Source organism: Ictidomys tridecemlineatus, chromosome 4 (assembly GCF_052094955.1).
Source record: "Ictidomys tridecemlineatus isolate mIctTri1 chromosome 4, mIctTri1.hap1, whole genome shotgun sequence".
NCBI lineage: Eukaryota > Metazoa > Chordata > Mammalia > Rodentia > Sciuridae > Ictidomys > Ictidomys tridecemlineatus.
This window is the reverse complement of record NC_135480.1, coordinates 30,688,337-30,705,169: the sequence shown is the minus strand read 5'-3', so window position 1 is coordinate 30,705,169 and position 16,833 is coordinate 30,688,337. Positions and strand designations below refer to the sequence as shown.

Below are 16,833 nucleotides of genomic sequence, written 5' to 3'. Positions count from 1 at the left end.
CTCCTGTCTCAGCCTCTTGAGTCGCTGGGATTACACTGCACCCCACTGGCTGCAATTTCTTAGTGAAATCAGGAAACAAACACAAGTGAAGGAAGGGGCATTGCTCAGGAGGGTATAGATTGCTGGACCTCAGGTGAGAGAACTTGATCCTGTGGATACACAGTTCAGCCCTGGAGCTGGCCTATTTCTAGCCTCTATCCTCTCCTATCAATTAGGAGACTCCTAGGCACTGCAGTGTGAGACCCACCAGGTGAGTAGCTGCAAATGGGGTCATCGAAGAGGAGGGACTTGAACTGAGAGTCCAAGGTGAGGTGAAGTCAGAAATCAGCAGTGTTCACTCAGACCCATGTCTTTGCCTGTAAAGGAACTGAGTTTACATGTCACCCTGCCAGGAAGTGACAAAATCATGATTTTTTTTTTTTTTTTAGCAGTGTTGAGGATCGAACCCAGGACCTGATGCATGACAGGAAGCGCTCTATCACTGAGTGACAGTGGTAGCTTAGTTCCAGAAGAGGAATTGAAACCCCTCACCCAGATGATGGCCTCAGCCCCTCCCCAGCCAATGCGCAAACCACCACCCATAAACTCTGGGCTTACCTGCAGACTTGCTCTGCCTACTTAAGGCCTCTGATCTTTGCCCATCCTACTCCCAAGTCTAGGGCCATTTCAAATGTCACCTCCTCTTTACTTCAGACAGCTGCCCTTGGGCTAACTTTCCCCTCCTCTGTGTTTCCATAGCAGTTTTTACATATCTTCTTTACTGTGCTTTGTTTCCAGTTCTGGCCAAACTAAATTCAAATAGCCTCCAATAATCTGGGGCAAAAGGTCTTGGTTTTCCTTTTTCTGTGGATGAGAAAGTGCCTGTGGGGTGAGGTGAGCTAGTGGAGGCAGCAGCGTGCAGGGCAGAGAGCCCTGGGTTAAGCCAGCTGCTGCTTATTGGCCACAGGACCTCAGGAAAGTGACTTCACCTGTCCAGGCTTTGGTTTCCTCAACTGTGATTGCTCAATTGACAACGAGTAACAATCGACACAGAGGGCTATTATGTGGATTCAAGGAGTTAATAGTTACAAAGTGACCTAGAAGAATGCCTGGAATTCGGGAAGTGCTGTGTAAATGATCTAGTTCAAAACTTGAGATGTAATGCTCTTCACAAGTGCTTTACTTTAACTTTGTAGGACTTCCAAGTTTTCCTGAGAAGTCTGATTCTTATTAGAGACAGCAACAAAAGGAAGCTGGTTTGAGCAGAAAACACTAATGAAGTGGGAGAAAGAGAAATGTTGCTGCAAACTGCTGACCTGGGGAGGGAACAAGTGCCTGGCACCGGGTCTAGGGCATGCAGTGACACAACCAGACATTGACCACTAGAGGGGACTCCAGGAGATGGTTCCCTCTTTATAAGTCTCTGAATGCCCTTCCTTACAGGTCAGTTGTAGGCTAGACATTTTGGCACCTGGGCGACTTGCTGCAAAGTCTCTGCCTGAGCATTCTTGATTCTGCAAAATGGTGCTGCTGACAACTGCCAAGTGTCAGGTTCCTGCTTTGCTGAGAATGGAGAAGGGCTTGGCTGATTTCTTAAAATTTACGAGTGTTGCTACAATAGGGATTAGGAATAAAGCTTACATTTCCAAGGCAAGAAACTTAATACTACTTATAAGATCATTGCATAGATAAAAATCAATAATTATTATTTCTAACATTGATATGATTAAAAATGATGAATTGAATTGCAATTGATCTGGTAGGCAAGGCCCAAGATGAATGTTAGCTGAGTGTTAAAAAATATGTAAGTTTTCAGTTTAGGGCTCATGGGTAAACAGTGTTTGACAACATATAGAAGAGTTATTCACTGATTAATCTGATTGTCAAATACTGATTATTAACTTAGAATGCAAGTCTTCCTACCTGGGGGATGATTTAAAACAGCCATTCTCAAATTGTTTTTAAAATTTGTTTAGTTGTTGATAGACCTTTATTTTATTCATTTATTTATATGTGGTGCTGGGAACCGAACCTAGTGCCTCACACATGTCAGGCAAGCGCTCTACCACTGAGCCACAACCCCAGAGCCCCCCTCTTCTCAAATTTGAGCATGAGTCAGAATCACCCTCAGAGCTTGTTAAAACACAAATTACTGAGGCCCATCCCCAGAGTTTCTGATTCAGGGTGTTAAGGTGAAGCCCATGAATCTGCGAATCTTTTTAGCAAGTTCCCAGGTGATGCTGATACTGCTGGTGCAGGGACCAGTTTGAGAACCGCCGAGTCGGAGCAAATGTCCCCTCGCCGGCAGCACATCCCCACCACCTGTGCTGGGATGCGATCTAATTGGATTTGTTTTAAATAGGCCACCTTAAGCAGTCAAATTTCCCAACCACTTTTAGTGTGTTACAGGCCAAAAGAGACATTACTTCATTATTTCTCCTCTAGAAGGAAAAGAAAAAAGAAAAAAGCCTTAGTGATAGAGCCTTTAAAGGACTCGGTTAATTAGCTGTAGCCCTAGCTGCATGTTTCTGACATCTTGATAATTAAACACATTTAGACTTCTTGTTGTTTGCCAATCTTTTCATGAAATAATTGAAAAGCACATTCTTGGTGGAGGCTTCTCCTTCCCCGGGATGCTCTGGGGCCAGCGTGCTGAGAGGTGAAGACCAGCAGGTGGCGCTGGGAGTCAGTTCATGGTGGCAGCCAGGACGGAATGAAGGCAAAGCAGCCAAGATGCCTGCTTTAAATCCTCCAAGTAAGGTCTCCTTAACCGCTTGTCATAAAATACCCTGAGACACACGTCTTGGAAAATCGAAGTGTCAAGCTCAGCATCTTTGCCACATTTCAAACTAGGTAATTACCTTCTCTCCCAAAGGGAATCTGTTTTATGTATTTGTGTGCTTTCTAGGTTACAAGTTCCCCAAAGGCAATGATCTTGCTGCCTTCCTCTCCCTCCATACAATGCTGAAGCGAAATGCACATTTTACAATAACAATTTAATTATTCTACATCCCTCTGAGCTGCGTGATGACCTGTTATATAATTGCCAGTAATATAGAAACCTATATAAACCTCATATACACCCTTGCAATCAATTGAGGTTTTTATTTGACCTAGAAGTAAAAGGCTTATCTACTCCTCCTTTACAACGGAAAGAGCAGACCATTTTCCCGCCATCTCAGATTGTAAGTCATTATCAAATAAACAACACTGCATTTTGGTCCGTCATTTTTATTGTCTGCAGAAGTGGTTTTTTTTTTTTTCCTTTACTACACACAACAAATACTTTGATATAATCTAAGATAATAAAATAGTTGAACAACTTTGATTTTTTTTTTTTAGATTTACATTTGTATAGAAACAATCTGTGGAACGCCTCACCTTAAAATGAAGGTGTCTAAAAACAAGTGATTCATCAGCATTGCTTTAAATAATTGGATTAAAAGTTGTGATCTCTATTCCCAACTGAAATGTGTCTCCATGCAGTTTCCCTTAGGTCCAAAGCTTAAGGCCTTGAGAGGGTGGCCAAGGACAAAAAGATGGCCACTCTCCTCTCTGTCCTTTCCCTGTGCAGAGGAGAGTGATTGGAACAGGGTTGTTACAAAAGCCAGGGACAAATGAAATCAATTGCACATCTCTCGTTTGCAAACATCAAAGTCATAAAGAGTCTTTATACAGCAACTCTCATCTATAGACGGGAAATTCCATCATGATGGCACAGTGCCTGCTTGCCCCCAAATGTTCCATTCTTCCTCTAATCATGTCAGTTACTATGGATAGGCTGTGGCCATCAGTTCTCTCTAAGGGCTGCTCCTTTTATCACACTGAAGTCTTGGCCCTTGGATTATTTCACTCAGATGCTACAGCTTGGTGCCCAGTTAAGGGTCCACCATCCCCCAAGAGATGCCTTGCCCTACCCTCAAATCCCCAAAGTGCCTAAGATGAAGACCCCCATGGAGACAGTGTCTTTAGTGAATACCTCCCCAAAGATGCCTGGGGACTCTGGCCTATATCATCCCGTTGATCTTAGTCCACTCGTAGATGTCCTGTTCGCACACGATGTCGGAGTTGATGAGGAGATATCTGTCCCCAACACAGAAGTGCTTCTGACAGGCGGCGCATTTGAAACACTCCAGGTGGTACACTTTATCCTTCACCCGCATGGTCATCTCATAGGCACGGATCCGCTTGTCACAGGATGCGCACAGACCATCTTGGCCAAAAAGCCTGTGACCAAAAGAAAGAAAAACTAAGATTCAGGGCAGAGGCAATACCAGGAGAAGGGGCTGAGCAATGCAATGGGTTCCATCATGAAGGTTAAACTCCCGGGAAGCCAGGAAGCTAGGGAAAGCTGGACCAGTCTTTTCCAGGATGCAAAGAGTAGGCTGAGTGACACTGTGGCATTTCCTTTGGTGTTACTCCTTCTTCTTCTGAGCCTGCTCCTGCCTTCAGCAATCATTCGCCACACCTCTAGGCTGCCCAGGCTACCACTGTGGAAGAGTGTCCCCTCCCAGGGGAACTTGCGCTGTAGAAGGGGAGATGGAATGAGAGCCTTGGGCTCCTTTGAGAGGCGACCCCTCAGGAGTCTTTCTAAAGCCCCCAACTCTACCATGTTGACCGCCACTATTTTACCCACAGGGAGGAGGGCCTTGAATTCCCCACAAGTTGCCAAGCCCACTGCCCCGGCTGCCAGGAGCTGCAGGAGTCTCCCTGCAGACACATGGGAGAATTAATTGTGCCTCAGAGACCTAGAGAACTAACAGCATCTCTCTACAATGAACAGAAGGTCTTAATTCATGGTCCTCGCCACCTCCTTGGCATGAATCTCTGGGGACACCTCTCTTCTAACATCTAAATCAGGACTCTCCCTAGCCTCAGCAGTTTAACCACTTATTTCAAGCAATATTCAGTATCAGGGTGGGAGATGCGACTTGGGAGAGGTCAGTGTGACGCTTTTCAAAGTACTGGTCCCAGGAACCAGCAGTCAGCTTTGCCCAGAACTTAAATACACATTCTCAGCCCTGTACCCCAACCTGACAGAAATGCTGGGGAGAAGGTTCAGCAGTCTGGGTATTAATAAGCCCTTTCAGAGAACTCCGGTGCAGGCTCAAGTTTGAGTCTAAGCCTTCTGAAATAGAATAACACAATCCTGGGATCAGAAGACCCAGACTCCAGAACCAGCCCTGGGTGCCTATGTGACTCTGGTCTGGCCTTCGATTTTTCTGAGCCTCAGTGAATTGGCAGCAGTCTTAGTATCTTCCTCACTCCTGGCTATCAGAAGCATCATAAGGGCACATCAGGGCACCAAGAATCCAGGACTAAGCCAGCACCAGCTATATTTGCACACATCCCAGGTGTGATCCCAGCCATGCCTGTCTGTTGCACATCAATTTTCACACACGGCTGGTTACATAGCTTGTTAGCAGGTAGTTTCCACCTAAGACCTTTAGGACCATTTTAGGTAGATGCTTGTTCTTATGGGAAGTTTTTATTAACTTAAGAAAATTGGAGAATCCATTGGTTCATTCTTAGAATTTGCAGGGAGGTGAGGGCAATTGCCAATATTTGCGCAAAATGAGTGACTGGCCTCAGAAGAGGTGGTCTGTGGGTAGAGGACTCACTGTCAGCACCGGGGCCAGTTTAGTTCCCCCAGATTCCAGCTTTCCACTGGGTGATCTCTGAGTGTTTTCAAAGCACCGCCTGGGAGCAAACTCATTAGTGGGGGAGAACATTTTATCCCACCGTAGCAGATGGTGGAGCTGTAGGTAACCGTAGCATTGGAGGTCACCGAGTGGAACGAGTTCTGGTTTCCTGACTGTTCAGTAAGTAAAGCTGGGGCCTAAGCAAAACGTACAGCCGAGAGAACAGTGTGCTTGGATCTGAGTCCAACTGCCTGAGGTGCAGGAACCTTAAGGAAGGAGGGAGCTTATTAGAGGGCAGTCAGGGGGTAAATTACAGCACATCAGGCAGCTAATGAAGGGAAAAACAAAAAACAAATATTTGGGAAACAAGTTCAGGTCCCAGCATCACATCTAGCCAGGTGACTTCAGCAAATGACATCCCCTGCTCACACTTCCCTGTCTTCGGCTATAAAGCAAAGGGCCCTGTAGCCCCTTCCAACTCAGGTACTCTGAGAGTCTAATAGTGGTAAAACTAAACCAGGATACTTAACTGCAGCATTAACCTCAGGAACAAAGAATTGGTGTCTCAGGCTGGGTATCCCAGGAGCAGACCCTGTGGTGAGGATTTATGTGCAAATGATTCACTAAGGCTGCCCCAGGGGAGAGGTGGCAGAGGGGGAGGAAACCAAGCTGTTGCAGTCTCAGGAAGAGCCCTTGGAGGTAGCTCTGGCCCGATGCTCAGGGAACTCTGCAATGTAAGTCACAAGTCACATTTCCAAGTCTCCCTGGTCCTAGGCAAGGCTGTGGGGCTCTGGGATTCCTGCAGTGTGTGTCTCTGGCTAAGGCCCACAGGGGTCTGTCTGGTGGGGACCTGCACACTCCTGCTCTAATGATGCTGGTTAGATGCAGGTGCTGGCTGCTGAAAGTATACGTACAGGGGACAAAGGGGTGCTGCACACAAAGAATCAAATCCAGGGATGTGGGTTGGGCACCAACTAATGGCGGCAGTTATGTTCCCAGCAACACAACAGCAGCAGGGTTTAAGTTCTTTATGGGGGTCTCATGAGTGTTTGAGGCTAAATGTCTGAAAAGGACTGTATCAGGCGAGTCAGCCATTGGCAATTCCCACAGGGAGATTATTCTAGGGTAAAGAGGGACTGAACCCCATTAGAGGACCCACTGCGTCATTCCTCCAACTTCCCTTGTTAAATTCAAGATACCGCCAGATATGCTAATGACGCTAGCAAACAAGTCCCTAGCTAAAGGACCATCCCTGCAGCAAAAATCATTTTTCTCCTCTGTCAAGAGGTGTCACATCTTAAGCTTTCTGCTGCCCATTTTAATAACAATAATATAAATATTAAAGGATGGAGGCGACGCCTGCCCTAACGCAGAGTTAATTAACATGTTGCCTGGGAATGTAGCGGGGAGAAGAATTATTTCATGTCACCAAGACACAAGTTAATTAACATTGGGTTCTCCCAGACTATTTTTTTCCTCTCCTTTTTGAAAATGGAAAAGATTAACAAGCCCAGGCAGCACTGATTTTATTCTTGAATGTTATATAAAACCGTGGAGATAGGGAGAAACCCAGCTCTTTTGACCTTACTGTATCTGCACTTCATTTAATAAGATTCAAATGATTCGACAGGGATGTAGTCAGGGGCCCAGTGGGAATCATTTACCCAGTCTGCTTTCTGACTGATTTGGCAGACTGGGACTGAGCAAAACCAGGTCTGTATTTATTGAGTTCTATTTTCTGGTGACTTAAAAAAAGAAAAGAAAAATGAACAAAATGATAATCATGATCGTTGGGGGAAAAAAAAACCCTATTTTTTCAGAACAGCTAAATTTATAAGAACTTTATCTGGGAATTTTTTAGGGGGGGGGGAGGGAGCTAATTCTATCCGTTTTTGAGTAAATAGATAAGCTTCCTTCACTGTGGAATTACCTGCAGCATTCCCCCTGCCCTTCACATATAAAGTGTTTTTAGGGCAGATTAGGGATGAAGCTGCCCTAGTGGTAGCTTCCATGGGCTGGATGGGCCTAATGTTTTAGGGCTCCATGCAGACCCTCTGCCACAGGAAGATGGCCAAGAACTGACAGCTACACAGTTGATCAGATCGGACAGCAGAGGGCACAGAATTACCTCTGTGCCCTAATATGGCACAGCTAATATGGAATTATGAGATACTAGAACATTCCAGGCAAAGGTATTCATTGAGAGCTGGAAAATTCCCATGACCAATAGTATGACCCAGGGCAGAAAAGATGTCCTCAGCTCCCGTCCCACTCTGTGTTGTCAACTTCCTAGTCTACTCTTCCATTCTTTCATCTTCTTGTCCATTAGATTGGAAACTACTTCATGACACTGTCATGAGGGCCAATTATAGAGGCAGCTAATGTCTACTTGACATGCACACACTTAGCCAAGCCCTCCACATGTTTTATTCCATCCGCGCCTCCCCACTTCCTTGGAAGCAGGTACTATTACTAGCTCCATTTTGCAGATGAGGAAACTGAGGATTCCAGAAGCTTGCCCAAGGTTATGGAGCCAGGAGATAATGGTGCTGGAACTCAACCTCCTCTGACACGGGGGCCTTTGCCTTTATGCAAGTTGAATGCCACCTTCCTACCACAAGAGTCGATGCTTGGAGCTCCATGGTGAGAATATGCTATTATTAAATTTCTCATCACATAATATTGGAATCATACAAAAGATTTTTTTATAACCTATATATGTTTTGAAGTATTAAAATGAGCTCCCAAGAACCCACCCCCAAACTTCTTTACAGCGCCCCTCCAGTTCCTATGGTTCTCCCTTATGTCCCTCCCCAATCCCATCCCCTATCTGCCTCCAGGGAGAACCACTATTCTGACTTCTGAGTTTATTCTTCTCTTGCCTTTAAAAATATTGCATTTTACCATATTGGAAGGTATCTCTGGGAGCATAATTTTGGCTGGAGGAAGAGCTGCTGCTTCTCTGCAGATTCAGCCTCCACTGCCCAACCTCCTGCGGGCAGGCACCTCCAAGCCCAAGTGGGAGCTGGGGCCATACCCCAGACTCAGATGTGCCAGGGCTTGGGAGGGTCGGGAGGTACCTGAGATAGTCCCTTCGGCAGAGCTTCCGGCCCAGCTTGTAGTAGAGGCGCCGGCCCACCTCACCCAGCCGGCAGCCACAGAGGTCACAGCTGAGGCAGTCCTCATGCCAGTACTGGTCGATGGCCTTCAGGAAGTAGCGGTCCCCGATGTTCTGCTGGCAGCCACCGCATGTCAGCAGGGATGGGGGGATCTGCAGCACCTCATCCACTGGTTCCCTGGAGAGGAGGCCAAGCATTAGGGACAAGTTTACCAGGAGGAAGAGGGGCCCTGGGGTTCAGGAATCTCTCTGGGCCAAACAGGGAAACTTACTCCATTGCTTCCTGGTAACAGAAGGAGAGGGGACAGGACAGCACACTTCAAGGTCAGATTGCCCAGAGACCCGGGGAGTCCTGAGTTAAGACAGAAGAGAGCTAGACCTCACGTCCTAGATCCTGGAAGTAACCTCAAGGCACCCAGAGGCATCCAAGGTGCCTGCAGGTGGCGCTGGACCCCTACCCATCACCCAGCACCATTGTGGACACCTCTGGCCTCTCTTTTGCTCCTTCCACCTTCTCCTCCTAGAGTCCTATGTCTTCCCAGTCCTCCCTCTTTTTGTTCCTCCCATACCCAGGACCCTAGGCACTGCCCAAGCCCAGAGAAAGCACCTGGCACCAAAGGAGTTGCTTGCTGTGGGGACATCCGACTACCAAGAGTGCTAAAATCTGCAAATCCCCCACTGAAGCCCCACATCAGTGCACCTTAAGCCCCCCCACACCCCCCCCAACTCACAAAAGCAGAGAGGATGCAGAAAGAAGAAGGCAACTCAAATGATGTTAGGTTGCTTTCTCTTTACAAGGGAAAAACTTCATCAGGATAAAATAGGAATCCTCATTTTCTTTTAACAGAAATTCTACATCCCATCCTTTCTGAATGAATCCTTGGGGGAAAATCGCAGATATTAAGGCCACAGTCAAACTGATGTAGGACATCAGTTACACTTTCCTTACATGAAAATTTTTACAACGGCAAAACTGATTTGAATAAAGGTGACTTAGGAAAGAAAGTGGGAAGGGGATGAAAACAGTGATCTTAAAGAAAAGAGTGGAAGGCAATTAAACAGCCAAAGGAATCTCAATCCAGGCAATTCCTTCACAATGAGGTTTTTTTTTACAAAGCCATGCGTACGGGCTCCTGTTCACTTTACTTCACTAGAACCTGAACACTTTTGATTTAAATTACTGCCAAAAGAGAAAAGGAGTGGAAGGAATGATTCTAGCACCTGCTGGGAGATAGGAAAAACTTGTTGGTTTGTAATAATTAACATGTGCTGTCTGGAATCTTGTTCAAATACAAATCTATTTTTTTAAGTCTATTATGTTTTTAAAAATGGACCTTCTTCCAATTGTGAAATTCCCAAAGGGACTTTCCTCTTGGGAACCTTGGAACTATAAATCTGTGTCTCCTATTTCTAGCTGGCACTCTTACCAGGTGACCTTGTGTCCTAATTGGCCTGAGCCCACAAAGCTCAGCACCTATTATACTTAGGGACAATAAGACTCAGGGCATCCGTGTTTATAGCACTTTTACAACTTCAGATGACTCTGTCCAGGAATGGATGAAGTACTCCTTAAAAATAGTTAATTAAGGATGCTGGAATTAAATCCATGCTTTGCAGACAGAGTATAAGATTGTCTTCTTTAAATAAAAGGAAAAGTGAAGCTGAAGCCAGTTTCTTTGGGCAGGGGGCGGAATCAAGACCTTAAATATTTTTAAAGAATTCACTGAGGTCTTTGTTTTTATAGATTGTCCATAAGAACTTTGATTCTGCCTTCTGAAAAATAGTGACTACCCTTGGCCATTTCTCCTGCATCAATTTAGAACTGCTTCTCTTCTTTCCACAGCCCAGTCTTACTTTGGGCTTTTAAAGCACTCATGGAGCCACAACCATGCTGGATGCCCCTGATGCTGCTGCTCACCATCTGTGAAGGAGGAGAATTTGCACTCAACTGATGCAAAACTGCCTTTAAAAATGAACTCCTTGGACTGGGGTTGTGGCTCAGTGGTACAGCACTTGCCTTGCATGTGTGAGGCACTGGGTTTGATTCTCAGCATATAAATAAATGAATAAAATAAGGGTTCATCAACATCTAAAAATATTTTTTAAAAAATGAACTGCTCTTGTAACAGGGTGGCAGAAGGGCCACCAACTGCATGACAGAGAAAATCTCTGTGTTCATGAACACTGGCTGGCTTTCATTTGCTTTGCATATGCCTCGGGAAGTTTTTATCTGTATTTGGAGGTATGAATGTCATGACTCAAGTTGGCTTCCAGCAAGCATGCAAGAAGCATCTAGCAAGGCATCAAGACCCAGTAAAAATGTAAAGCAAAAAGAGCAACAACAACGGTGGTGGGCTGAGATGAGACAGAGGACAGACTAAGATACTGGCTCCAGCTATCTTTTTATAATTAATGATAAAGTCGGGGCTGGGGTTGTGGCTTCGAGGTAGAGCGCTTGCCTAGCATGCGTGAGGCACTGAATTCGAGTTCAATCCCCAGCACCACATAAAAATAAATGCATTCTGTCCATCTACAACTAAAAAAAATTAATGATAAAGTCACATTATTTTGGGGGAATGATTTGAGCCAATGACTGAGGGAGATTCATCCTCAAATTAGTATTTGACATCCTCCCAGAGCCTATCCTGGATTTCTGATAAAAATTCTCAATAATCTCCAAGAGAAAGGAGGAAAGATGGGCTGCAGCGACTTCTCACCTGGGCACACAGCAGAGGAAGGATGGGATACATGTACCCCCACAGCAAGTATCTGCTGTGTTATGAAGTTAGGATGTTTCCATTTTCTAATCTCAGGGCAAAAAGCACAAACTTTGGAAAGAGCAAACTTCCTTTAGGTAACCAAACCCTCCAGATATATCTTCTAATAAAAGGATTAGTGACTAAGTCCTGCTGCCTGGAAAAGACACTAGGCACAAATTCCTAGGATCTGCCCCCTTACTGTATGACTATGGTTTTGCCCAGTCTCTGAAAACTCAGGGCTCAGTTGTAATTCTAGGTGTATATATATATATATATATATATATATATATATATATATATACTTTAAATCCACTGTTTGTATATACTTAAAAAAAAAAGGAATGTTATTTTTCTCCTGAGAATTGGATTAAGGAAGCTGGGTCTTTGTTAAAAGAAACCTAGCTCCTCATAGAGCTGGTGTCTTAACCTTCAAGACTCAAGAGTAATGTTTATAATCTCATTGGATCCTGGTACTTCCTGTGTTTTATGAGAACATGCTGAGTTTTTATGTTGGCAACTGAGGGTAAAAACCCAGGTAAATAAACACTATAGAAGGCTGAAATTGGGGAAGGGGGTACGTGACTTCAAGCAGGAAAGCACAATTCTTTTAAAGCAGGAAAAGAAAAAACAAAACAAATGCCTCTTAAAAGCACAAATGGACAAGTCATTAACCAGCTCCTTTGGTCTTGTGTAACAAATCCCTTCAAAGGATTAGATGGGGACTTCAAAGGAATAAAAATTCAAAACCAGACAGCTAATGACTCTTAAAAGGGCATTTGTGTTGAGGAAAAATGATACGTTAAACACCCCTTGCTCCCCATGTTAACACTAGAGAATGGGTTGGGATATAGGTTGGGAATAGGGAATGTTCAACACAAACCAGAGCAGGGGTTCGAAAAATTGCAGCACATGGTTATTAGAGCTCTGGTTTCTCCACCCCGCAATCCTTTGAAAGTGTGATATAAAAGAGAAAAAGAAAAAAACTTGTGAGACTCCACTCTCCAGAAAAAATACACCTATACTACACAAAATGGTGCGCTAATTTTTAAAGTTCACAGACCCCCATCGGTGGATTCCGGGTGGGGAGCCAGTGCAAATACCCAAATTAATTCCGGGTTAGTTGTTCTAGAAGTCTCTGGAGCCCAGAGCAAGCTCCCAGGTGAACAGGTGGACCCTCTCGTGCGCTGGTTACCCACGCTGCTGACAGCCGCTCCACCTGCGGACCCAGAAAGGGGCCGTCGGGGACTCCGGAGGCCTTCACTTGAAATATCCCCTTCTCCAGGACCAAATGGACAAAGAGAAAGGGAGCCAAGAAAGGGCAAGAAGGGAGAAGGAAGCAGAATAAAGCCCTGAACACTCTCCGGGCTCCACCTGCGCTCCTCCGAGCTCCCCGGTGCCCGCTCCAGAGCAAACTTTCTGGCCCGCGGTGGCTTTGGGGAACGTCCCAGGTAGCCCACTGGGGGCCCGCAGAGGGACCGGGCCGGATCAGGTTCCTGCCCCCTTCCGCCCGGTGGGTCTCCTGGTGCCCTCAGAGAGTCACTCGCGAGGAAGGGGGAGCCCCGCGCAAGGCAGAGGGGTCCAAGGACACGGTGCAGGCGCGCACCTGGAGCCCCTCGCGGGCCGCCGGCGCCACCCGGTCGCTCCGGGGCGCGTGGCCGCGGACACCGTGGGTGGCAGGGGCAGGGGCGCCACACTTACTCAGACGGGTCCAGGCTCTTCCTCTCGATGGCCGAGGACATTGGGGAGGGAGGCGGCGTGCCGGGCGGCGGGGGCGCTCCCTTTGTGGCGCGGGGCTGACCGGCTGCTGGGGCTCGGACCCCCTCGGGTGCTCGGGCGCCGCCGCCGCCGCTCCTGCGCCTCCTCTTGCTCCGGCGCTCCGGCGGCGAGCTCGCCCCTCCGCGCTCAAGGACAGTCACCGCGCTCCCTTCAAACGCCAAAGAGAGAGAGCGAATCACCGGGCTGCGGGCGCGCTGCGGCCGAGACTGGGGGCCGGGGAGCGCAGCCTGGCCCCGGGCGGCTGCAGCAGCTGCTGCTACTCAGGACTTAACCTTCCATCCCGGTCCCGCCGCCGCGCCGCCGCCGCCGCCCGGTCCCGCTCGCGCGCTGTCGCCAGCTCCGCGTCGCCCGCGGGGATGGTACGCGCCCGCCCGGCTGCCGGGAGCCCCTCGCACCTTCGGCCAGTGTCGCGGCGCGCCGCTCGCCGCCGAGGGCAGAGAGGGGGCGGCGGCCTGGGGGCGGGGAGGGGACCTAGCCTCTCTCCCCGGGCTTCCTCCTCTCTCGGGAAGGTCTATTTTCGCTCAGCTTCCCTCTGTCTCTGGTTTCATTTCCTTTTTCCTGATCACGATTCAAATACAATAGAAGGAAATCACATTTAAAGAGACAGATGCCCGTCCCCCCTCCCCTTTTTTTTTTCTTCCTATTTTTTTTTTTTTAAACGGGGCTCCTGGGGATTAGCAATACAAACAGCAGCAGCAGCAGGACTGACTTGCCTTCTTAAAGGGGCCAGCGTCGGGGACAGAGTCGCTCAGTGAACACCTATCCTTGGAGAGGAGACTAGGCTGCCACTAAATCATTCTTCAGGGCTTCCCCTCTTCCGCGTTTCCCTTTTGGTTTAACTAAGGCCGAAAGTATCCACCCGGCATCTCAAGCAATAAAGAATGTGAAATAAGCACCTACAGGAATGCAGGCGTTCCGAGTGGCTGCCGCGCGCGCCCGTCCCGGGTTCGAGGTCCCAGGTCTACGGTCGCGGTGCGCGCGGATGCCCCGGACAGCGCGGCTCTGCTGGCGGCGGGCTTGTAGCTGCGTCTGCGCTCCAGAGAGGCAACTGGAGCTGTGCGAGCAGGGAACGCACGGGCTGGGTACGCCTGAGCAGTGCTGGGGACAGCTAATCCTGTAGGGAGGGTGGCTGGGAGGGACCACGTTGGTCTGGGTCTCCTCTCCATCTGCTGGCGGCAGAATTCCCTCCCTCAGCATCTTTCAAAGAGCGAACTCCTGCGGTTAGACTAACCCCCTGTAAAGTGCCAGTAATACCCGACCAGAGAAAGTGTTTTTCCAAAGATCAAGAACATTAATTGAAAGATGATTTTGCCCTAAGTCAAAGAAAACGGAGGCAGACCTCATTTGGGCATTCAGGTTTCTCCTTCAAGCTCGAGGCTGAGTGCTAGGAAGAGAAAGGAATGCCAAAGGGGAGAGGAGGAGGCAAATAGATTGCCCTTCCGTGGAGAAAAACTTGAGTACCTCTGGGCCTCAGAGTTCCGTAAAAATATCTGCGTTCAGAAATTATTATTCAAGGCCTATTTGTGTATGATGCAAGTCATCAGGCTTGTAAAGAGGAAACGATCAAGTACTTTCAGAATCTGTAGTTTTTATATGAATAGCATGGATCATCACGGTCACAGACGTTTTATTCCCATTTGAAGCTTTATCTTCCCTGTTCAGAGCCAGATCCTCACACATATGACCTGAAATTACCATTGTCTTTGGATTCTTGTCATTTCCTTGTCTTCCTAAGCTAAGGCTTGGGTCCCTAATTTGTATGATTAAAACGTGTGTGTGTGTGTGTGTGTGTGTGTGTGTGTGTGTGCAAGTGCCCTTTTGTATGCTTATGTCAAAGGAAGCCTCATAGGCTCCTTTGGGTCCAAGGTGGACCTTTAGTATGTAAAAATGACAATTTCCTGATCAGACCTTGTTTTCAACTTAAAAAAGAAAATCCCTAGAATTTGTAGCCAAGCCTAAATTATGTGATAAATATATAAATATGATAAATATGTAATCAGTCTACTTTCATTTCTATCAGAAAGGAGAATAAATATATAGGTTGTGATTGACATTCTAATTATAATCAGTCAATGCGATAATTAATACTGGGACTCTGGAACCAGGCTACCTGGGTTTGATTTAGGTTCTTAACTCATCAGCTAACTTGAGCAGGGAAAATTACTAAATCTAAGGAGGTACTGTTTGGTAAGTGGTTGAGTAATCCAGCTGCTTCTGTTCTAACCCACTTTGAACCACCTGTGTGAACTTGGGCTAACAGGATCCTCATCTATAAAATGAGAATGACAGAATTGATTACATGGATTGCTGTAAGAATTAAACAAATTAATGTGTGCAAAGTGTGGCACATAGATTTGTAATGGGATCAAGGTAATAATTGTTACAAAATGTATTGCATGGAAAGCAATGGACATATATTAAATTATCATAAATGGCAGTTGCTATGTTTTTTCAAAAAGATCATTGAGATAAAACAAGTTGGAAATTAAATCTAAAGTTTAAATGGAGATTTTAAATAAGAATTTCTCACTCGAATTTAAACAAACAGCTGTGTGTGTGTGTGTGTGTGTGTGTGTGTGTGTGTGTGTGTGTTGGGTCTTGTTTGAGACAGGGTCTGATTATGTTGTCCAGGCTGACTTCAAACTCACAATCCCTCAGCCTCAGCCTCCTGAATAACTGGGACTGCAGGCACACACCACTGCCCCCAGAAACATTCCCTGTTTTTAAAAAGCAAATAGAGCAAGATCCCTTTGCCTCATTCCCTACTGCTCCTAAACAAAACGTAAATGCCTTTTCCTTTTTAATGTTCATTAAAATGGAACAACTAGATGTTTTTTGTGCATCTGCTTGCTTTTATTAAACCTGATAAAGTTGTTACTTTTCTTGCAACCATTTCCCATGAGGCTCAAGTCAGTTGTTAAAATTAAAGTATCCTTGGGTTCCAAAGGTAACCTCAAAATGGCCAACTTTGGGGCATAAACTTTTCTTTAAATAATATTCTTCTGCTTTGAAGAGTGTGTCAAGAGAAAGAGATGACTGCGTATGACTTTGGGTCAGTTTCTTATCTTTCACAACTCTTTGGGGAGAACTTCCTGGAGAAGGTGCATATTTGAAATGGTATCTTAAGATTTCAATTTCACACACAGTGGCTGTAAGAAATAACTTCCTACTGGCGGGATTTCATTTCTATTCAACGGGCAATTAAATCGCTCAAATTTAAGTTTAACATTTAGAATCAAGTCTCAAAATGTGTTTTTATTATGAATAATTTTAAAGCAATCATGACCTTATTGTATCCTCCCATAGCAACCAGAGCCTTCTTTATGCAGGAGAGAGAGAGTCAGTCGCAATGAAGCGATTTGAACATGTAGAGTAGAGGAAATCTGTTCTTGATCCCTACACAATGGGACTGAAATTTAATTCCTTCTCCCTCTCCCCCCACTCCTTGCAAATCTCAAATACCCTGAAATTTAGAAATGTTCCAAGTTTTCCTTCCTGAATAAGAATGTTGGAAGAAGACTGAATCAGTGTGCATGATGAATCTGACCCCAGATGGATC

General features: G+C 46.2%; 1 protein-coding gene across 3 annotated transcripts; it reads right to left on the bottom strand.

Moving 5' to 3' along the window:
• Window positions 1-3,194: 3,194 nt before the first annotated feature.
• On the bottom strand, window positions 3,195-14,432 carry Lmo2 (LIM domain only 2). Of its 3 annotated transcripts, none has more exons than XM_078046255.1 (4): window positions 14,175-14,432; window positions 13,197-13,422; window positions 8,702-8,917; window positions 3,195-4,206 (listed from the first exon to the last, which is right to left on the bottom strand). In XM_078046255.1, exons 2-4 carry the CDS (start codon window positions 13,235-13,237, stop codon window positions 3,987-3,989), a joined length of 477 nt encoding a protein of 158 aa, XP_077902381.1. In that variant the 5' UTR covers window positions 13,238-13,422; window positions 14,175-14,432; the 3' UTR covers window positions 3,195-3,986. The 3 variants fall into 3 exon arrangements, with proteins under 3 accessions (XP_077902381.1, XP_077902380.1, XP_077902383.1); XM_078046254.1 differs by lacking the exon at window positions 14,175-14,432 and adding an exon at window positions 13,547-13,834; XM_078046257.1 differs by lacking the exon at window positions 14,175-14,432 and adding an exon at window positions 13,670-13,828.
• Window positions 14,433-16,833: the final 2,401 nt, after the last annotated feature.